This window comes from Macaca fascicularis, chromosome 1, assembly GCF_037993035.2.
Source record: "Macaca fascicularis isolate 582-1 chromosome 1, T2T-MFA8v1.1".
Classification (NCBI taxonomy): domain Eukaryota; kingdom Metazoa; phylum Chordata; class Mammalia; order Primates; family Cercopithecidae; genus Macaca; species Macaca fascicularis.
In genome coordinates this window covers 37,462,964-37,487,053 of record NC_088375.1, presented here as the reverse complement: position 1 = coordinate 37,487,053, position 24,090 = coordinate 37,462,964, and the positions used below count along the sequence as shown (strand labels likewise).

Genomic DNA, 24,090 nt, shown 5'->3' with positions numbered 1-24,090 from the left:
GCTGTAATCCAAGCACTTGTAGAGGCCAAGGTGGGCAGATTGCTTGAGCCCAGGAGTATGAGACCAGCCTGGGCAACACAGCAAAAACCTGTCTCTACAAAAAATATGAAAATTAGCTGGGAGTGGTGGTGCTTGTCTGTAGTCCCAGCTACTCTGGAGACTGAGGTGGGAGGATGGCTTGAGCCCAGGAGAACAAGGCTGTAGTGAGCTGTGATTGGGCCACCGGACTCCAGCCTGGGCAACAGAGTGAGACACTGCCTCAAAAAAAAAGAAAAAAAGAAAGAGATGGGGCTGTGAAATCAGTCCTAGAGACTGAGGCTAAATGTGATTATTTTCACTGTATTAATAAGACTGCAACAATTGACAGTTAAAATAATTTAGTTCTAAAATTAGCACATGCAAAAAATAAAAACATAAAATGGTAGGTTACATATCATGTCCCACTCTCAAAAGAGGATAGAAAATTAACACCCCCCAACAAAAAGTAATTTCATACAATCTTTCTTTCACTCACTCATTAAATATTTACTGAATACATATAAGGATGTTCAGTATACAATTCCTTCAACTTTTCTGTAAATTTGAAATTTTTCCTGGTAATAGGTTAGGAAAAAGTATTTAAATATTTAGTACATGCTAGGCATTAAGCTAATGCCATGAGAGTAAGATTTACACCCTTAGATAGACTAATGGGCAGATATGGAAAAAACATAATGCCACCTGAAAATGTTTTAACAGAGGAAGCTACACAGTACTTTGGGAGCAGAGAGGGATGATGAACTAGGTTGGGAAAATGGGAGTGGGGTAGAAATAGATCTGGCCATTTTTCCCAAAGAAAGTAATGAGTTTTAAGTGAGGAATGGAATCCACCAGGTGGAGGGTATTCCATTCACAGCTATCCTCTGGGTATTTTTTTCTTTTCTTTTTTTTTTTTTTTGAGACGGAGTCTCGCTGTGTCGCCCAGGCTGGAGTGCAGTGGCGCGATCTCGGCTCACTGCAAGCTCCGCCTCCCGGGTTCACGCCATTCTCCCGCCTCAGCCTTCGAGTAGCTGGGACTACAGGCGCCCGCCACCACGCCCGGCTAGTTTTTTGTATTTTTAGTAGAGACGGGGTTTCACCATGTTAGCCAGGATGGTCTCGATCTCCTGACCTCGTGATCCACCCGCCTCGGCCTCCCAAAGTGCTGGGATTACAGGCTTGAGCCACCGCGCCCGGCCTTTTTTTCTTTTCTTAAAAGATACATAATTTACAGGCCAGCCGCAGTGGCTCACGTCTGTAATCCAAGCACTCTGGGAGGCCGAGGCAGGTGGATCACCTGAGCACATGAGTTCAAGACCCCCCTGGGCAATATGGTGAAACCCCCATCTCTATCAAAAAAAAAAAAAAAAAATTAGTCGGGCATGGTAGCTCGCGCCTGTAAGTCTCAGCTACTTAGGAAGCTGAGGTGGGAGAATCGCCTGAGTCCAGAAGGCGGAGGTTGCAGTGAGCCATGATTGTGCCACTGCACTCCAGCCTGGGCAACAGAACAAGACCTTGTCTCAAAAACAAAAAACCATAATTTACATACTTCTAAATGTAAAGTAGTATTATTTGCAGGAAGAACACTGAACATAAATATGAAGTGAGCAACTCAGTCTCAATTCTGATAATGATTATGTCTTTAGGCAAGTTGCTTAATATCTGTGTGTTTAGAGATTCTGAACTTCGATTATTCTTCTTCAAACTTTTCCCTTCTTTTTTTTAAACTTTACCCAGATTATACCCCTGACCTTCTTTCTATATTTTTTCCAGCCCTTCTAGTGCTTCAATACTAGTGATAACTCCCAGATTTATATTCTCAGCCCTGACCATCCCACATACATTCTTACCCAAATTTTTAAATGCCTACTTAATATTTCCACCTAGATAATTCAAAATTGCATCAAATGCAACATATTAAAAATTGAACTGACAATCCACATCCATCTCCCAACGTATGTAAAATTTAAGAGTACAAATATATACCTAGAACTACCAAGTATCATCATGAAACTTCTTGATTTGTGTTTAAAACACACAAAAAAGCTTACAAATGAAACAAAAAAAAGGCCCAGTGTTTATTACTTATTAATATTTGCCATACTAAGAATATGAATGCACTGAAATCATTAGTAAAGTGTCTCTCAAATACAAAATTCTGTAAGTTTATCAGTTGAATATCTTAAGCTATGTTAACAAAAATGCAAAGCATTTTATATCATCTATACTATCAAAATTCTTACATCAACCTAAGTTGCTGAAAGCCATTGGCAACAAAATAAAACAACAAATCAACTCATATTCTCAATAAGAAAGGAATTTTATGTGACTAATTAATGCTCCCCTCTCAAAAAAGAAAAAAAGTTAGCAATATAAAGTTCACTATATAAAATAAATGATCTGAGTTATTAAGAAGAAACAAAAAAGCCACACTTCCAGAGATGGAATAATTTGTTTCTAGGAAACATATTTATTACAATAAAGGTGGCCTGAGGCAACTATTACTATTTCTTTCCCCTTGAATACTTATCTGTAGAAGAGGCTACTGCAGTCAGTATTTCATGTTTGCACTATCTTTTGTAGCCATCTTTTGTGAAGAATGAAAAAGGTAGTAATACTACAGTATTATACTATTTCACAACCAGAGTGCTGTAAAAAACTCAGAAAACAAAGTATACTCTTACTGTAAATATTACAGGCTAAACCTATTTGATACCTTTTTTTTCAATACTAACCTATAAGAAACCAAAGGTTCACGAAATTCCACACGATTATTTTTCTTCACATTACTCTCCAGGGTGGTAGCTCTGAGAGGACTACGAGATTTCTCTTTTCGTGATTTAGAGGATTTGGAGATTGGAGCATTAACCCAAGAATCATCCAGGTATCTACCATCTGAAGGAAAAGGAAATCTGTGAGAACATATGATATAAAATACAACTGCCTCTGAATTTGGCTGGTATCTTAAAAAAAAATTAGGTATCTATTATTTCTAAGAGTTGGATATTATATAAGTTATCTCTAGTATCTCTAGTTGGATATTATATTATATAAGTAGATGAAAAACATTCAGGTTAAATTGTTAAAGTAACTCCATTGATAGAGAAATTATATTCTGAGCAAACAATGCAAAATAAAATTCTACATATAAAATTTATTTTTGTCATGGCTCTCACTTAAAAGAGAAGTATCAGATACAACCTAACAAACTGCCAGGTTAAAAAAAAAAATCTATCTATCTATCTATATAAATATTTATATATATAAATATATCACAGTTTAGGTAGAAAGTACTGACCTGGAGGTTTTCACCCACCAATTAAAAAACCACAGAATGGCCCAGCATGATGGCTCACACCTGTAATCCCTGCACTTTGGGAGGCCAAGGTAGGCGGATCACAAGGTCAGGAGTTCAAGACCAGCCTGACCAACATGGTGAAACCCCATCTCTTCTAAAAATACAAAAATTAGCCAGGCCTAGTGGCACAGCTACTCAGGAGGCTGAGGCAGGAGAATCGCTTGAACCTGGGACGCAGAGGATGCAGTGAGTAGAAATCACACCACTGCACTTTAGCCTGGGCAACAGAGTGAGACTCTGTTTCAAAAAAAGAAAAAAGAAAAAAAAAAAGGAAAGAAACCACAAGATCAAAATACAAAAGGTAACCCAAGAAAATATTTGCATTGTATCATTTTATAACAGTCACCATATGAAAGAGATTCCATTTATGATTTTAAATCCCAACAAAAATATACATTTTATTAAGTCAACTAAATTTCATTTCCAAAGCACTATTTATCTGTGAATTTAAAAAACAAATCAGACATACATAACCTCAAAATGAAACTCATCGCTAAAAACAAATGAAAACTCATTGTCAAGGGTGATGTAATAGTGCTAAAGTCCCTGATCAAAAGATGGTGAAAACACCATCTACAGTCACTGAACATGAGGCTATTTCATAGCTACCCAATATCAAAAGAAAAAGATTAAATGCCAGTGTCTCTGACAAAAAAGCAAGCAACACGAGACTATAAGAAGAAATTAAACTGAAACAAAACTACTACATCAACAAATTATATTTAAGGCAGAGTGTGGTAGCTACACCTATAATCCCAGCACTTTAAGGAGTCCAAGATGGGAGGATTACTTAAGGCCAGGAGTTCAAGACAAGCCTGGGCAGCACAGAGAGACTTTGTCTCTACAAAAGATAAAGTAAGATTAGCCAGGTGTGGTGGCTAGATCTACAGGCTATACCCCTGTAGATAGAGCTGTCTGTTTTTTCAAAATTTATATTTAATATATGTATATATTTGGAAGTAACTTCATACATACCTTTTCTACTTATTTTTCGGGTAGCACTTGTAGAAGACTTCTTGGTATCCATGACAGAATCACACACAGCTGTACTTGTAGGGGCTACTTCTAATTTATTTTCAATGTGTCTCAGCTAAAGTTTAAATACCATCACAAGACATAAGTTAATTCCGTAAATAATCCACCATCAATTTACATGGTTATTTAAAAGTATATTGCCCGATACCTTTTTCCAAAGTAGAAAAAAACCTCAGGAATGCGTTCTTAAAATATTTGTTTTTCATCATTTTTTACTTTAGCTGTAATAATATCTGGCATAATGCTCCCCAAATTTAGACAAGAAAAATCAGTAAGATTCTGAAGAATATCAAAGAGTTTTCACTTGATATGCTGACCTATTTTTTAAATTGTTTAGTAAAAAAAAAGTAGTAAATTATCTGACTTTTTTTTTTTTTGAGACGGTCTTGGTCCATCATGCAGGCTGGAGTGCAGTGACATGATCTCGGGTCACTGCAACCTCCACCTCACGGGTTCAAGAGATTCTCTTTCAGCCTCCCTAGTGGCTGGGATTACAGGCGTGCGCCACCACACCGGGCTAATTTTTGTATTTTTCATAGAGATGGGGTTTCCCCATGTTGGCCAGGCTGTTCTCAAACTCCTGACCTCAGGTGATCCACACGCCTCGGCCTCCCAAAGTGCTGGGATTACAGGCATGAGCCACCATGTTCAGCCAATTATCTGACTTTATATGTGACATACCATTATGCAATATATCCTGTGCATTTTACACGCAAAAATGAGTAAAGAATTATTTACCTGGACCAAAATTTAGGACTATAAGTACTCAAACAGCCACTGTGTTTTACAGTTTTATGTCTATAAAATAAGTTTCACAATAAAGAGAAAATATAACTCTGCAATATAAGTCAACTTTTGGTTATAACCACCAATGTTCTCAATGACTGAAAAGCATTTTTTCCTAAATAGTAAAATATTACATGCTTATAAGAAAAAACTAGGAAAACAGAAACAATATAAAAAATAAAATTAAAATCATCAAAATTCCATCACATATAGACACTTTATATAAAATTTTGATATATCTTCCTTCAGTTTTTTTTTTTTTTTTTTTGAGACAGGGTCTCACTCTGTCACCCAGGCTGGAGTGCAGTCACATGATCTCAGCTCACTGCAACCTCTGCATCCTGGGCTCAAGCGATCCTCCCACCTCAGCCTCCCAAGCAGCTGAGACTACAGATGTACACCACTAATTAGCCCAGCTAATTTTGTATTTTTTGTAGAGACGGGGTTTAAAATTCAGAATCTGAATTTTAATAAGCTCCCAAATGTCCAGGTTGATCTCGAACTCCCGAGCTCAAGTGATCTACCTGCCTCAGCCTCCCAAAGTGCTGCGATTACAGGCATGAGCGACTGCACCCAGCCTTCCTTCAGATTTTTGCATCCCAATGCATTTTAAAAATTGGAATAATTTTTGATATACTAATAGTTCTACATTAGATTGTCTCCCCTACTTATATTCCTTTATCATCCTTAAATGTTCTTCAAAATCACCCAATAGTTTTGAAAAACAACTATTAACAGTTTAACTCTAAATTAGTTTAGCACTAAGTTAAACTGGTGGATAAAAACTATTTCTATACTATACAAAATATAATGCTCAGGTAGAAGAGAGAGAATATATATTGCTACATTCATAGGGCCAAAATACGACTCTGCATTGGGACCAAATCTAGGTTATATCACCTTTTCCAGATTTATTTTCAAACTAGTTCTAAAGATTAGAGGACAGAAAATATCACTGAAATACTTAGTAAAGAAGTAGGTGATTCAAAATCAGATGGTATAGAAAACAAAAAAGGGTATATTAGGAAAGTAATTTGCCCAGAGAGCAAATTAAAAAGAAAAGAGTTTCCCTTTGAATGAACTATTTGCATCACCTGCCAAACTTGGATTCCTAAACTCTAGACAAGATTGGCCAGAACACAAATGGGAACAGGTTGCCCACAGTCATTCTTCTTCAGTAGTAAGAGAAAAAAAAAACGTGTTATTGCCACAAAAAAGAAGTAACTCTTTCAACACTGTTATTCAACATAGTACAGGAAGTCCTAGCTAGAGCAATCAGACAACAGAAAGAAATAAAGGGCATCCAAATTGGAAAGGAAGAATAACTCACAGTCCATTCAAGAAGTTGGTTTCCTTCATTTCCTCCCTAACGATGAGCCTTCTACATAGACAAAGCCACTACCTTCATCCTCTGTTTTAAATTTTTCTTTCTTTCTTTCTTTCTTTTTTTTTTTTTTTTTTTGAGACAGGATCTCATTCTGTTGCCCAGGCTGGAATGCAGTGGTATGATCACAGCTCACTGCAGCCTTGAGCTCCCGGGCTCAGGTAATCATCCCACCTCAGCCTCCCGAGTGGCTGGGACCACAGGCGCATGCCACCACACCCAGCTAATTTTTGTACTGTTGCAGAAATGGGGTTTTGCCATGTTTTACAGGCTGGTCTTGAACTCCTGGGCTCAAAATGATCCTCCCACCTTGGCCTCCCAAAGTGCTGGGATTACGGGGTGCGCCACTGCATCCAGCTTAAATTCTCTTTTCCACCTACCAAGTGAACAAATTTATTAAAGGTGAATGAACAGTACAAATTATTATTATTACTGAGACAGGGTCTTGCTCTGTCATTCAGGCTAAAGCACAGTGGCACAATCAAGGGTCTCTGCAACCTCAAAGCCTCAACCTCCCTGGGCTCAAGCAATCCTCCTGCCTCAGCCTCCTGAGCAGCAGGGATTACAGGTGCACACCACCAAGCCTGGCTAATTTTTGTCTTTTTTTGGTAGAGACAGGGCTTTGCCATGTTGCCCAGGCTAATCTCAAACTCCTGGGCTCAAGCTATCTACCCACCTCGACCTCCCAAAGTGCTAGGATTACAGGTGTAAGCCACCACAACCAGTTAATTTTAATACTTTATACGCCATGGTGCTTGTGCTCCTAATCCCTAAAGTAGTATCCTGTTTATTACTTTACCATTTAATAGTTGTCATTTATGTTCATTTTATAATATACAGTGTGTGTGTGTGTGCGTGTATATATATATATATATAGAGAGAGAGAGAGAGAGAGAGAGAGACTAAGAGAGAGAGAGAGAGAGAGAGGGGATCTCTTGAGCCCAGGAGTTCAAGACCAGCCTGAGCAACACAGTGAGAACCCGTCTGTATAACAAAAAATAAAAATAAAAGTAAATTTTAAAGAACAGTATAGAAAAAATTTTAATCTATTCAATCATAACAGGAAATTGATTTTCATCTAGAAATAAATAAATGGATGCTAAAACTACTTACAGCAGCCTTGGTTTGAGAAAGTGCATCCCACGATGTGGTAATATCTCCTGGGGAAAAAAATGATATTTACTATATCAATCAACCAGAATCTCTGAATTAGACCTCAGAATCTGAATATTAATAAGCTCCCAAATGCACTCAAAAGTCTGAAAACTACCTTATTAGGCAGAACAATTCCTCAGCAAATGCTTTATTATATTGAGTCAAAATGGGTTTTTATCTATAAGATTATTAAGCCAACATTCCCAACATATGGTTTAAAGGTAAATAGACACTGCTACCATTGGACTGGCATTTCCACTCACATCTATATCAGACAGCTCCAAAAATAAGCAGCACCCTCAGTTTACCCCAATGAGCTGAACAAAAATTTTATATTGTACTATATTTTATAATACAATGTAAGAAAGATTAGAAAGCTACTCCAGATTTTGATCTACCAGTAAAAACATAGGTAAAATCCATTCAGTCTTTCAGATAACAACCCTTCAAATAGTTTAAGGTCATGTATTTTCCATAAGTCATCCTTCTTCAGGATAAGTATTTCCACTTCCTCCAAATACTCTTCATATGACTCGATTTCCAGATCTTTCACAAACCCAATAATCTTCCTCCAGATGTACTCTAGTTTGTCAATCTCCCTCAAAAAATATCATGCCTTAAAATTACCTCTAATGCATTATTTTAAAAAGAATTCAGTGAGACTCTTACTATTATTATCTGTAACCCTGTAAGTCTGTAACTATATTGGGGCTATACCATTTATTGAAATTAGGCCAGAATTTCTGAAAAATTTTACATATACTGGTTCATTTTAAAAAAGGATTCCTGCTTTACAAAACAGTTTACCATAGGATGCTTTTAACAAGAAGCACCATGTATATTTAAAATATAAGAGAATTTAAAAATTATTTATCCACTTTCTATAAATCAAAGCATAGGTATAATTTTCATTTATTTATTAGACCAAAATGTAATACACATGACCTAAATGAGGTATTAAGTTCCCTTTAAAAAAACAAAATCATACCTTGAACAGTATCCTTGCTTTGAGAGTTCCTTGGATTTTGTAAAGGCACCTCTTTTGATTTGCTGCTCCTCATCCTGCCAATTTACCTGCAATCACATCAGCATTCACTGAACATCAATCTTATATTATTTTTCCTCAGAAAAATAACTCATTACAAATTATATTATGACTACTTCACACCCATCAGGATGTAAATAGGACAGGCTACTATCAAAAACACACAAAATAGTAACTGCTGGCAAAGATTTGCAAAACTAGAACCCGTGTTTGCTGTTGGTGGTAATGTATAATGGTACAGTCACTATGGAAAACAGTGTGGCAGTTCCTCAAAAAAGTAAAATTAGAATTACCATAAGATCCAGCAATTCTACTTCTAGATATATGATACGGTTTGGTTCTGTGTCCCCACCCAAATCTCACCCTGAATTGTAATCTCCATAATCCCCAAGTATCATGGGCAGAACCAGGTAGAAGTAATTGGATCGGGGGGCAGTTTCCCCTATGCTATTCTCATGATAGTGAGTCTCATGAGATCTAATGGCTTCATAAGTATCTGGCATTTCCCCTGCTTGCACTCATTCTCTCTCCTGCCACCCTGTGAAGAGGTGCCTTCTGCCATGATTGTAAGTATCCTGAGGTCTCCCCAGCCATGTGGAGCTGTGAACCAATTAAACATCTTTTCTTTATAAATTACCCAGTCTCGGGTAATTTATAGCAGTGTGAGAATGGACAAATATAGTATACAACCAAAAAACTTGTGGAGGCTCGAACTATTTGTACAACCATGTTCAAAGCAGCATTATTCATAGTAGCTAACATGGAAGTAGCCCAACTATCTATCAACAAATGAATGAATAAGCAAAATGACATTTTTATATATAATAGAATATTATTGAGCCTTAAAAGGAAGGAAATCTGATATATGATACAACATGAAAGAATCTTGAGGACATTATACTAAAGTGAAATAAGCCAACCACAAAAAGACAAATACTGTATGATTCCACTTATATGAGACAGTAAGAATAGTCAAAATCATCGAGACAGAAAGTAGAATGGTGGTTGCCAGGGGCTGGGGAAAGAGATGAATGGGAGTTACTGTTTAATGGGTTTCAGTTTTGCAAAATGAAAAGAAGTCTGGAAATGGATGGTGGTGATGGCTGTAAAACAATATGAATGTACTTAACACCACTGAACTGTATACTTAAGAAATGGTTGTAATGGTAAATTTTATGTTATGTATATTTTACCGCAATAAAAAAATGAAAGGAAAAAAATTACGTCACAACTCAAAGGGAAAGATCATGATCTGCCTATGGTTAGACAGCTTAGTGATAAGTCATACTATATTTTCCTATGAATATAGAGGAACTAGTCTCTTATAAAAATCATGTAACAACACAGAAAGTTTGAAAAATATAAGAAGAAAAACTCATTACTCCCTAAATCCTAATACGATCATTAATAAATAATTTTATTACTATCATCACTGTAACTTCAATTTTGTGCCCTACTTTACCTAACTGCTGGACATTTGTGGTGGTTTTAAAACATATTCAAAATTTGTTTCATACTCCTTTCTTCAAAATGTGGAAATTAATTATTCTCCCATTGAATGTGATGGGACTTAGAGACTTATTTTAAACTAATATCACATGTGATGAAAGTGACAACATGTGACTTCCAAGACTAGGCTATAAAACACATTCCCTTCTCTCTTTATACCTCAAGGATCCAGGTGTCATGTCCTAAGAACAGTCAAACAATCCTATAGATGTCCATGTGGCAAAGAACTGAAGCCGCCTGCCTACAGTTATGTGGGTGAGCTATCCCTTGCAAGTAGATCCTCCAGCCCAAGTCAAATCTTCATAGGACTACAGCTCTACCTGACATCCTGACTGCAACCTCATGACAGACACTGAGCCAAAATCACCCAGATAAGCTGCTCCTGAATTCCTTACATACAGAAAGTGTGAGATCGCAAATGTTTTGTGTTTTAAACTGCTTAAATTGGGGTGGGAGGTTATGAATTACACAACAAGAGATATCCAATACAATATTATGTCCCATTTTCTCTTCTACAAATAATACTGAAATGAACATATTTGTATCTATGAATTTCTGCTTATTTGGATTATTTATCTAGAACAGTATCTGCAAAGTGTGCTAAAACTGAACGAAAGAATGTGAAGAACATGTTGCTCTTGAAACACCATGTCACTGAAATACAATGGGTCTTCCAAGAAGGGCCTACCCATTTCATAAATATCTCAATATTATCTATTCTTTCTACTTTTGCTGATTTAACAGGAAAAAAATGTACGCTTTAATTTGAATTTGGTAGATGCTAGCAGGATAAAACGTTCTGCTCTATATCTTAACCTTAGTGCTTCATTTGTGAATTGTCTTTTCTATCTTTTGCCCACTTACCTACCAGGATCTTAATGTTCTTCTTATCAAGTTGATGAGTTATTTGCCTTACAAATATATTAAACCTGTCATATTTGATAAACATTATTTTCTCCACTTAGTTGTATGCAGAGGCAGTACAGTATGTTGAATATTAAAAACACCAATTTAAATTTAAGGAAAAGAAGGGCTCACCTATTAGGTCAAAATATGTAAAACTAAAAGGTATGGTTAATTTTTAAGGAAGTTAATTTAATCTGATTTATCAGAGTAAATAATCCTGACTTATAAATGTTCCTAGAAAACACCTCAAAAATGTTCTAAAAATAGGGTTGGGCACAGTGGCTCACGCCTGTAATCCCAGCACTTTGGGAGGCTGAGGCGGGTGGATCACCCAAGGTCAGGAGTTCAAGACCAGCCTGGCCAACATGGCGAAACCCAGGCTCTACTAAAAATACAAAAATCAGCCAGGCATGGTGGCGCACATCTGTAAGACCGGCTACTCGGGAGGCTGAGGCAGGAGAACTGCTTGAACCCAGGAGGCACAGGTTACAGTGAGCTGAGATCACACCACTACACTTTAGCCTGGGCAAGACAGCAAGACTCCATCTCAAAAAAAAAAAAAGTTCTAAAAATAAAATTTTTTCATAGATTATAGAATATGGCTCTAAGAAAAGTAAACAAGTTTTCTGAAAATAGAGGAGCATGGTAGAAAAACAACATTTTATCAACCATAAAACTTTAATCTGCCAACACAGTTTAACAAATTAACTCATTTTGGCCTGGTGCAGTGGCTCATGCCTGTAATCCCAGCACTTTGGGAGGCCGCAGCAGGTAGATCATGAGGTCAAGAGATCAAGACCATCCTGGCCAACACAGTGAAACTCCGTCTCTACCAAAAACACAAAAATTAGCCAGGCATGGTGGCAGGTGCCTGTAATCCCAGCTACTCAGGAAGCTGAGGCAGGAGAATTGCTTGAACCAGGGAGTCAGAGGTTGCAGTGAGCTGAGATTGCACCACAGCATTCCAGCCTTGCAACAGAGTAAGACTCTGTCTCAAAAAACAAAACAAAAACAAAAAATTAACTCATTTTCCTTTTGATAAAAATATTTTTAATCTAGCCAACTGAAAAATTAAGCAAACATCAGTTATATTACTAGAGTATCTGTCAATGATTAGACAAAAAATTTCTTTGGGCAGACATCTTTTTGCTTTAAAACTAAAATAAGTGCTGAAATATACAGTGATTATCAATTTTCCAATAGAAAGGATAAATAGATTAAATAATCAAAAACTACATATGTGTCCACAACCTCTATGTCTTCTTAGCTAACACTAAGGCTGAGACAGTATAAATGAGTAAACGAGAAAATTTATCTGCTTCAAAATAAATACCCTATTAATGGGCAATCATCTTTAATATAAATGACTAAATATTAGAAGTATGACATTTATGTAAAAGTTCATACTATAATTATAGAATATCTCCCACTAATAATGAGACTGAATTACATCTACATGCAAAAAGATAGCTGAATATCACAAACATGTTGTGAAGAATGCCAGAAACAAGAGTAAAAACCATATAGTTCCATTAAATAAAGTATAAAATAAGCAAAAGGAATCTACAGTGATAGAAGTGAGGACAGTCATCACCCTTGAAGTGGCTAGAGAGGTGGCTGAAATTGGAGCAAAAGTGCTGCTAATCTTCATGGATTTGGGTGCTGATTTCAAGGGTACGTTCAGTTTAAGAGACTTTATCAACTTGTACATTTATGTGCTTTTTCAATGTATATTATACTTCAAAGGATTTTCAGATAACATGAATTATGTCCTGTTTTAGGTTGCAGTAGTGCAATCAGGGCTCACTGCAGCCTCAACCTCCTGGGCTCAGGTGTTCCTTCCACCTCAGCCTCCCAATAACTGAGGCTACAGGTGCACACCACCATGCCCGGCTAATTTTTTTTAAATTTTTATAGAGATGAGGTCTCACTATGTTGCCCAGGCTGGCCTCAAACTCCTGGGTTCAAGTGATTATCCCACCTCAGCCTCCCAAAATGCTGGGATCATGGGTGTCAGCCACCACACGCAGCCTATAATTATAGTTCGTTTTTTTTTTTTTTTTTTTTTTTTTTTGAGACGGAGTCTCGCTCTGCCGCCCAGGCTGGAGTGCAGTGGCCAGATCTCAGCTCACTGCAAGCTCCGCCTCCCGGGTTCACGCCATTCTCCTGCCTCAGCCTCCAGAGTAGCTGGGACTACAGGCGCCCGCCATCTCGCCCGGCTAGTTTTTTTGTATTTTTTAGTAGAGACGGGGTTTCACCGTGTTCGCCAGGATGGTCTTGATCTCCTGACCTCGTGATCCACCCGTCTCGGCCTCCCAAAGTGCTGGGATTACAGGCTTGAGCCACCGCGCCCGGCCTATAATTATAGTTTTAAATCAGTTTTGTGGTATCTATTCTCATGAAGCACCTCAATTTGCCAATAACCTACCTTTTAAATCTTTGGTTATCCCATGTCCTGTAAGTGAATATTTTAAATATAATGTATTTAAGTTGGTCTGTTCTTTATATAAGAATACATTTTTTAAATCACCATTCTTGTGGAAATTGAAAATAGAATTAGTGAAAAAAGTGTAATAAAAAACTTACTTATAGGCCGGGCGCGGTGGCTCAAGCCTGTAGTCCCAGCACTTTGGGAGGCCGAGACGGGCGGATCACGAGGTCAGGAGATCGAGACCATCCTGGCTAACACGGTGAAACCCCGTCTCTACTAAAAAAATACAAAAAACTAGCCGGGCGCGGTGGCAGGCGCCTGTAGTCCCAACTGCTCGGGAGGCTGAGGCAGGAGAATGGCGTAAACCCGGGAGGCGGAGCTTGCAGTGAGCTGAGATCCGGCCACTGCACTCCAGCCTGGGCGGTAGAGCGAGACTCCGTCTCAAAAAAAAAAAAAAAAAAAAAAAAACTTACTTATAATAATAAGATGATCTATCAAAAGGTTTACTATCTTTAAAGTGCAACTCTCAATTTGCATAAGGCCTTTTTCCCAACCACTTTTAAGTGTTTACCAAGTCAAATAGATTATTCAAGATCACTTCCTGGGGAATAATGAAAGCACCTTCCCAGTTAAATCTTTTAGAGATATCATGACAATAACCTTATTCAACACTCATATGGAAAACTTGGATTTATTTATTTGTTGGACATTTATGTATTATCTTTTGTCTACTTAATTTGCCAAGAATTAAGAGATGAACAAAAATTCACCAGAACTACTGAATTTTTGTCCATTTCATATTTCTAAAATACTTAACTCCTAAATAACTTGATATCATTATTTGGCATATAACAACAGTTCATGGTTGGCCAGGCGCGGTGGCTCAAGCCTGTAATCCCAGCACTTTGGGAGGCCTCGACAGGCGGATCACGAGGTCAGGAGATCGAGACCATCCTGGCTGACACGGTGAAACCCCGTCTCTACTAAAAAAAAATACAAAAACTTAGCCGGGCGAAGTGGCGGGCGCCTGTAGTCCCAGCTACTCGGGAGGCTGAGGCAGGAGAATGGCGTAAACCCGGGAGGCGGAGCTTGCAGTGAGCTGAGATCCGGCCAGTGCACTCCAGCCTGGGCGACAGAGCGAGACTCCGTCTCAAAAAACAAACAAACAAACAAACAAACAAACAAAAAAACAGTTCATGGTTATGCTGTCAATGGATTTTATATTTCATCAATAAAAAATGACTCTGTTTATCCCTAAAGAAATGTGTTTTAGTATTTAATTCTACTTTGCATGCTATTAATAAAAAGCAAACATTGCTTTATTGCATCTGCCCTATCCTTTTAATTTTAAGCTTTCTGGATCACTTTCTTTTAAACACATATTGTATTAAAGATTTTTTTAACCCAATGTAATAATATTTGTCTTTTAAGACTAAGAATGAGGAAAGTAAACTTGCATATCAACAGCTTGTACTAACAATGTTTTTTGAGTACCTACTTTGTGCAAAGCATTGTGTGTTACTAAAAAAAAACTAAAAAGAAATGGTCCTTACAGATGAAAAAATAAGAGAGAGAGACAGAGAGAGAAAAACGGTTCTGACCTCTACAATCTCACAATGTAGTACAAGTATTCTTAACCTAGTAATCCATGAATGAGGTTTTCCTCTAAGATCTGAAACAAGACAAGGATGACCACTTTTACCACTTTTGTTCAACATAGTTCTGGAAAACTTAGCCACAGTAATTAGGCAAGAGAAAGAAACAAAGGGCATCCAAATTGCAAAGGAGGAAGTCAAACAGTCCCTGTTTTCAGACAATATAATCATACATATAGGAAATCCCAAAGACTCCAGCAAAAAAAACTATTAGAACTAATAAATGAATTCAGTAAATTCGTAGGATACAAAATCAACATACAAAAATCAGTAGTGATTCTAAACATAAATAATGAACTACCTTAAAAAGAAATCAAGAAAGCAATCCTATCCACAGTAACTACAAAAAAAAAAAAAAAAAATCTGGCTAGGAATAAGTTTAACCAAGGAAGTAAAAAATCTCTACAAAGGAAACTGTAAAACACTGATGAAAAAAGTTAAAGACACACAAAAAAGAAAAACATCCTGTGTTCATGAACTAGAAAAATTAATATTGTTAAAATGATCATACAACCCAAAGTGATCTATAGGTTCAATACAATCCCTATCAAAATACCAGTGGCATGCTTCACAGAAATAGAAAAAACAATCCTGAAATTCATATGGAACCACAACAGACACCAAATTCCCAAAGCAATCCAAAGCAAAAAAAATAAACCTGGAAGCATCACACTACCAGATTTCAAAATATACTACAAAGCTACAGTAACAAAAACAGCATGGTACTGCCATAAAATCAGACATACAGACCAATGGAACAGAATAGAGAACATCTATGTATTTATAGCCAACTAATTTTTTAGAATGGTGCCAAGAACATTCATTGGGGAAAGGATAGTCTCTTCAATAAACAGTGCTGGGAAAACTGAATATCCATATGCAGAAGAATGAAAACAGACCCCCATCTCTCACCCTACACAAAAATCAACTTGAAATGGATTAAAGACTTAAATATAAGACCCCCAAAACTACAAAATAATTAGAAGAAAACATAAGGGAAACAAACAGTTCAGAGCATTGGTCTGGTAAAAGATTTTATGAATAAGACCCCCAAAAGCACAAGAAACAAAAGCAAAAATTAACAAATCGCATTATATCAATCTAAAAAGCTTCTGCACAGCAAAGGAAACAATCAACAGAACAAAAAAACAACCTACAAAATGGGAGAAAATATCTGCAAACTACTCATCTGTCAGGGAATTGATATCTAGAACATACAGAACTCATACAACTTAAGAGCAAAAAAAAAAAAAAAAAAAAAAACACCCCAAATAATCTAATTAAAAATGGGCAAATACAAATGGTGAAGAAACATGTTTTTAAAAAGCTCAACATCACTAAACATCACGGAAATGCAAATCAATACCACAATATCATCTCACTCCAGTAAGAATGGCTATTACCAAAAAGACAAAAAACAACAAATGCTAGCGAGGATATACAGAAAAAGGAACTCTTATATACTATTGGTGGGAATGTAAACTAGTATATCCACTATGGAAAACAGTATGGAGATTCCTCATAAAACTACAAATAGAACTGTCATATGATCCAGCAATCCCACTACTGCATATTTATCCAAGGGAAAGAAAATCAGTATACTGAAGAGCTATCTGCACTTCCATGTTTATAGCAGCATTATTCACAATAACCAAGAAATGGAAACAACCAAGTGTCCGACAACAGATGAACAGATGAAGAAAATATAGAACTACATCCTGTCTATAAGAGACTCACTTTAGATCTAATGACAAAAATAGACTGAAGTTAGCAGGATGAAAAAAGAAACTGCATGTAAACAGTAACCAAATGAGAACATGGGAGGTCACAATTATATTAGGCAAAATACACTTTAAGTCAAAACCATTCACATTTCCATAAAAAAGAAAAGAAAAAACATATATACACAATGGAATACCATTCAGCCTTAAAAAGAAAAAAATTCTGTCATTTACAACAACATGGATGAGCCTGGAGGACGAATATGTTAAGTCAATAAGCCAGGAACAGAAAGTTAAACACAGCATGTTCTCACACCTATGCAGAAGCTCACAGAAGAGCTCTTCTCATAGAAGAGTAGAACAGAGGTTAGTAGGGACTGGGAGGGGAGTTAAGGGCGCTTAGGAGAGATTTGTTAAAGGATACAAAATTATAGCTAGATAGAAGGAGTAAGTTCTAGTGTCCTATAGCACTGTAGGATGGCCATAGTTAACGATAACATATTGTGTATTTTCAAGTAGACAGAAGACAAGATACTGAACGTCCCCAACACAAACAGGTGATAAATATTTGAGATGATGGATATGCTAATCACCCTGATCTGATCACTATACATTGTATCAAAACATCACTATTGCCCCATGAATATGTACAACAATTGTGTCAATTTAAATTTTTTTTAATTTAAAAGATAAAGTTAAGCATTCTATCATACAGTAATAAGCTTGTCACAACATTCTACTTCCATAATGGAAGACAGCCAAAGTTCTCTGTATAGTCATGCCCATGCAATGATGTTTTGATCAACACAAACCACATATATGACAGTGGCCCCTTAAAACTATATTGGAGCTGAAAAATTTCTATCGCCTAGTATTTACTATACCATATTTTTATTGTTATTATAGAGTGTGCTCCTGCTATTTACTAAAAAATAAAAATACATATTTTACAAATATTTTATTTTGAAAAATATTTTTAAAGCATAAAAAGTAAAAACATAAAAATAAAATTTAAATTGAACAAAAGCTTACAGAATAAGGATATAAACTATTGCTGTACAGCTGTATATTTAAGCAAAGAATTATTACAAAAGAGTCAAAAAGTTTTAAAAAAAAGTTTATAAAGTAAAAAAAGTTACAGTAAACTAAGCTTATAACTGAAGAAAGATTTTTAAATCAACTTAGTGTAGCCTAAGTGCACAGTGTTTATAAAGTCTACAGTAGTGTACAGTAATGTTCTAAGCCTTCAATAGCCTGTTGGACTGCTTTATTTTCTGAGGCTTACTGTCTGCCAAGGTCTAAATTTAAATAATCTTCAATTATCAGAAAACAGCTTTCTTCTTCACATCAAGTGACATAAGAAATAATATAATAAAACACCCATGTACCTACCTCTCAGTTTAAGAAATAAACTATTACCAATTTGGCTGGGGTCCTCTGTGTATCTCTACTCATACTCATCTCTCCCCCCTCATCCAGAAAGAATAACCTCTAGGCTGAACTCAGCATTTATCATGTTTACCTTCCTTCAACTCTAACATTTTTCAGAAGTCAAAAAGGCCACCTTCCCACTAGGCACAAAACAACTGATCACAAATTATGCCTTCAAAATGTTCCCATAAAGCTTTGTTAAATGAAACTGTGTAAATACTAAAGACATCAATCACTGTGTTTAGCCTACCAATAGTCCTTTTCTCTAAGGAATTACCCCTACCCACTACTGTGATCCACAAAGATCTGCCCCTCACTCCAGCTCTAGCTGATTGGATAAGGACTAAGGAAGTGACTTGAAAGCATCCTATCCGGTCCCCGGAAAAAGAGACTGCAGAGTTTTGGAATTGAAAGGATAAGCAACTGACCCATGAGCTATAAGGAGCCAAGCTGAAAAATACAACGAAAAACAAAGAGGAAAATCAAAGAAAAACAAATTTTTAAAAAGTGGCCACGAAAGGAAAAAGTGGTCTTGTTCTTGACAATTTTCCAGTTCCCGTAACACTAGTACCTCATTTTCTGCTCTTGCATTCTTGGATGCCTTTCTCTAATTTCCCTTTATTTGAGTTTCCTCACGGGGGGAAAAAAAAGATAAAAACCTACAGAAAAAGAGGATCCAACAAAATAATCATTCATTTCAAACCTCTAAATCATGTACTTAAGAGGGGAAAAAAGCTATTAATGAAAAATATATTTGAAATTCATTTCCTGTATTTCATTTCTTATATTTCTTATATTCATATATTTCTTAATACATTTTTTGTAGCATACTGGAAATGAATCTCAAATATACTACACAAAATGTGTTAAGAAATGTACTGTTTTAAAGAGAGAGAATACAGAAAATACCCCAAAATGAATGACAGTTCCTCTCACAGATATGTGCAGGGTTTTCTCTGGTCATCAGAAAATGTTTTTTTTTAAGCCCACTGACAAAATGTTGCCTTTATCTTTCACTTTGTTATGAACAGTTCTTCAACTAAAAAGTCCATATTTTTTAAACCAAAAATTGGAGCATAGTCTAAAAAGCTGTATTTTTTTCTGATTTACAGGTTTATTCTTACTAAAGTCTTAGAAAAGCCTAAACATTAAAAAAGAATTGTATCTGTCTAGAAAACCTAGGAAATATGCCTACATTCTAGTAATACAATTTTCCAGTCAACAGGCATTACAACACTAAGTTATTAATATTTGGGATCTTAAACTTTCACCTTAAAACTCTCACTACTTTTGGGATTCGTAAAACATATTTCTCCTGTTTCCCTTGCCTCTTGATTGTTTTATCTCTTACCTCTCAACTCCTGATGGGTTCTCTACTTCTGTCTAATTTATCAATGGTAACATTTCCAAGGCTTTTTCCTAGGCCTCTTCTTCTCTAGCTCCTTCTCCCCAGGCAACCTCACATACTTTCATGGCTTTAACTATTTCCTAAATGTTATATTTCTTCCTCAGATCTATTTCTGAGCTCTAGATGCAAGTTTTCTGTCTATTTGATGTCTATCTCCAAGTACCATTGGCACCTCAAATTTTTCATGTTCAAAACCAAATTCATTATCATCTATCTTCAAAATTTTCTTCTTGTACTCTTAATAAATTGGATTAACACGCATCTAGCTCATCTTTGACATTCCTATCTCTCCCACATTCCATCATATATTTAGTTACCATATCATTTATACCTTTAAGTTGTTTACCTATTATGATATGTAAAATATGCCTCATACATAAAGCTGTTTGTAAAAAAATAATTTAAGATGTTTCTCTAATTTTTCTTTCTTCCCCTTGCCTCTGTTCAAAGCATCATCTTTAGCTTAAATTATGGTAAAAGCTTCCTAAATTATCCTGCTCCTAAATCCATTCTCCATACTGCAATCTAAGTTATCATTCTAAAACAGAACCTAGCAATTCTGATTTTATAACTCTTCAATGACTATCATTTATGGGACAGAGCTCCAAACTCCTTAGCATGATGGACACTTGGGGACCTTCACAACATTAATTTACAGTCTCACCTTTTTATTTTTATTTTTTTTTAAGCAAAACTGTGTAACTACTTTCCTGTCGAATAGGTATATCTAGAGTACATTCTTTGAATATCCAGAACATTTCATTATCTCCACACTGTCTTTTCCTAAATTTTCTCTGGCAAGAATGCCCTTCAAAGCCAAACTCTAATGTCATCTCCTTAAATCTTTCCCAAACTGGCTCTTAATAAAATTAGTACTTCAATTAGTACTTCTCTGTTTCCTATAGTACTTTTTTCATTTTTTCCTTTTCTTTTTTTTTCTTTTTTAGAGACAGGGTCTTGCTGTGTCACCCAGGCTGGAGTACAGTGGTGCAATCATGGTTCACTGTAGCCTGAAACTCTTGGGCTCAAGCGATCCACCTGCCTCAGCCTCCTGTGTTGCTAGAACTACAGGCATGTGCCACCATGTACAACTAATTTACCTTATTTTTTTTAGAGACAGGTCTCTTTTGTTGCCCAGGCTGTTCTTCAAATCCTGGCCTCAAGCAATCCTCCTGCCTTGGCCTCCCAATGCACTGGGAATACAGGCATGAGCTACCATGGCTGGCCTCTGTTCATTTTTCATAGTTCTTATCATTATATACACATACACACATACATACATTATACATAATTCATTCATTCCATGAACATTCATTGAGCACTTAAGGCTCACAATCAAGTAAAGGAGATACACACATAAACAAATAGTATACAATATAATAAGTGCTATAATAGAGTTACAAATAGCATATATGTATCAGTCTCCCCACAAGGTTGTGTGGTCCTTAAGGACTGTATCTTCTTACTCATCTAGAGATCAACAGAACCTTCAATGAACAAATGAACAAACGACAGCATTAGAAGCTGTTATGAGCTCCATTTAAACAGAAAAAAATAAAGGAGAATCAAAGGCAGGTCTGCCAGTGGAAGGATGAGGTATGATGGGTCAACAGCAGTGTTAAGAAACATGATCTCAGAAGCAGAAGAGGCAGTTAAAGGGCCAGGCTGCAAAACCACTCATAAGAAAGAAAGAGGAACAATTAACATATTTATCACTATGGCAGTAAATGAGGGAGGAAAAAAGAAACTGAAAAAATATAAAATGAAAAGAAATGAAAAATAAGGAAATGAAATTCACATACTATTTTGCAAGTAGCCTGTAAGAATATATAGCAAAACAAACTACAAGGAACACACACAAAAAATTTGACCTGCTGATAACGGCAAAGAAAAGCGCTACAGGTAGTCACATAAGCTAAATATATGATGTCATGGAAATAATGGGAGCCATTTGATAAAAGTATGTCATCATTAATGTGCAATAAATCAGAAAACTGGAGTAAAAGATAATGCTACTGCTCGATCACCAAGTAAAAGCCTAATTATGATTACACTAAAAAAAAGTATAATAAATACATATAAATGCTACTAGATACTCATTTATGCACTCACTGACACGAACAGGGTGATTAACAGTTAAACTGGAATAATGAAACATTGCCATCTAGATTCACTGAACAGCAGAAACTACTCAGAAGGAAAGACATTTCTCTCAGCCACCCACTCAAAGCAAACACTGACTACTAGGTCTATGGCTTCAACCTTACAAAAAACGTCAGTGTTTCTTAAAAGGGAATAATGTACGTAGATTATTTGCAGAAATTACTAGAGGGGTACCACTGCTAATTATTAGCTACAACTTAGCAAACATATTTGCCTTGTTAAAAATTTTGTGCCTAATGGGGCCGAGTGCGGTGGCTCACACCTATAATCCCAGCACTTTGGGAGGCCAAGGTGCGCAGATCATGAGGTCAGGAGATCGAGACCATCCTGGCTCACACAGTGAAACCCCGTCTCTACTAAAAATACAAAAAATTAACCGGGCATGGTGGCAGGCGCCTGTAGTCCCAGCTACTCGGGAGGCTGAGGCAGGAGAATGGAGTGAACCCAGGAGGCGGAGCTTGCAGTGAGCCGAGATCACACCACTGCACTCCAGCCTGGCAACAGAGTGAGACTGTCCCAAAAATACACTCAGTGTACATTTAGACTCTTGACTCTTCAAGCAATTCCAATGTGGTTGCCATCCCCATTTCTCCACAACTCTCATTAAAATCACCAAAACCTCTTCATCTCCAAATCTAATGGGTCTTTTCAATCCTCAATCTACTTGACCTTGACCTCCTGGCAGCTTCACTACAACTAACCATTCTCTAAAAACACTCTTTTCAGCCGGGTGCGGTGGCGCGTGCCTGTAATCCCAGCTACTCAGGAGGCTGAGGCAGGAGAATCGCCTGAACCAGGGAGTTGGAGGTTCCAGTGAGCTGAGATCGCATCACTGCACTCCAGCCTGGGTGACACAGCGAGACTCCATCTCAAAAAAACAAAACAACAACAACAACAAAAAAAAACAGCACTCTTTTCCCTTGACTTCTATACACTACACTCCTTTCTCAGTCTCCTTTACTAGCTAGTCTTTCTCTATATGCCTTTTAAACCTTGAAGCTCAGAAGGATGTGACCAGCTTTTTTGCTTCTAACACTATACTCTCTCGCTGGGCAACCTCACTCTTGCAAAAGGCTTTCAAAACCACCTACATGCCAATGACTACCAAAACACCAGATTTTACCTCTGATATCCTAACCCACATATCAAACTGCTTATTTAGAAATCTGAAAGGCACATCAAACTCACCATCTCCAAATGCCAGCTCATGATTATCCCACAAAAAACAAATGAGGTATTCCTTATCTCAGTAATCTAGCTGCATAAACCAGAAACAACTACAAGAAAAGGTGACCTCAAGAAGAGATGACCATATGACCTGTAAGGTTCTTTTCTACTCTGAATTTATAATCTGTACTACCAGTTCTCAAAGTGTGGTTCATGGATCTTTGAGGGTCTCTCACACTCTTTCAGGAAGCGTCTTTGAAATCAAAACTATTTCCATAATAATATTAAGACTTTGTCTTTTTTATTCTCATTCTCTTATGAATGTATAATGGAGTTTTCCAAAGACCACATGACATATGATATCACAGCAGACTGAATGCAGACAGAAGCAGATATGAGAATCCAGATGTCTTCTATTAAACCAGACATTAAAAAGAGTTGAAAAACGTCAAACAATGCCACTCACTGCTTTTTACTGTTGAGATACAGGTAGTTATTTTTCATTTAAAAATGTTAAGCCCAGGTGCAGTGGGTCAGGCCTGTAATCCCAGCGTTTTCGGAGGCCAAGATAGGAGGATTGTTTGAGTCCAAGAGTTCAAGACCAGCCTGAACAACATAGTGAGACCCAGTCTCTACAAAAAAAAATTTATTTTAATTACCCAGGTGTGGTGGCACGCACCTGTAGTCGCAGCTACTAAGAAGGTTGAGGTTGGAGGATCACTGGAGCCTTAAAGGTCAAGACTGCAGTGAGCTATGACTGCACTAATGCACTCCAGCCTGGGCAACGGGGTGAGACCCTGTCTTAAAAACAAAACAAGACAGGGCACAGTGGCTCATGCCTATAATCTCAGCACTTTGGGAGGTCAAGGCAGGCAGATCACCTGCGGTCAGAAGTTCGAGACCAGCCTGGCCAACATG

General features: G+C 36.9%; 1 protein-coding gene across 7 annotated transcripts in view; it reads right to left on the bottom strand.

Annotated features, from left to right (window-relative positions):
* Positions 1-24,090, bottom strand: part of CEP350 (centrosomal protein 350) — a 161,434-nt gene that overhangs the window by 121,078 nt on the left and 16,266 nt on the right. For 6 of the 7 annotated variants that reach the window (XM_005540126.5, XM_005540125.4, XM_005540127.4 and 3 more), the window contains exons 2-5: positions 8,725-8,810; positions 7,695-7,741; positions 4,352-4,466; positions 2,754-2,913 (exon numbers count right to left, since the gene is read on the bottom strand). In XM_005540126.5, coding sequence (XP_005540183.3) covers positions 2,754-2,913; positions 4,352-4,466; positions 7,695-7,741; positions 8,725-8,797 — 395 coding nt within the window. In that variant the 5' untranslated portion in view covers positions 8,798-8,810. The remainder of the gene's footprint in view (positions 1-2,753; positions 2,914-4,351; positions 4,467-7,694; positions 7,742-8,724; positions 8,811-24,090) is intronic. The other variant, XM_074027214.1, reaches the window with a different exon arrangement.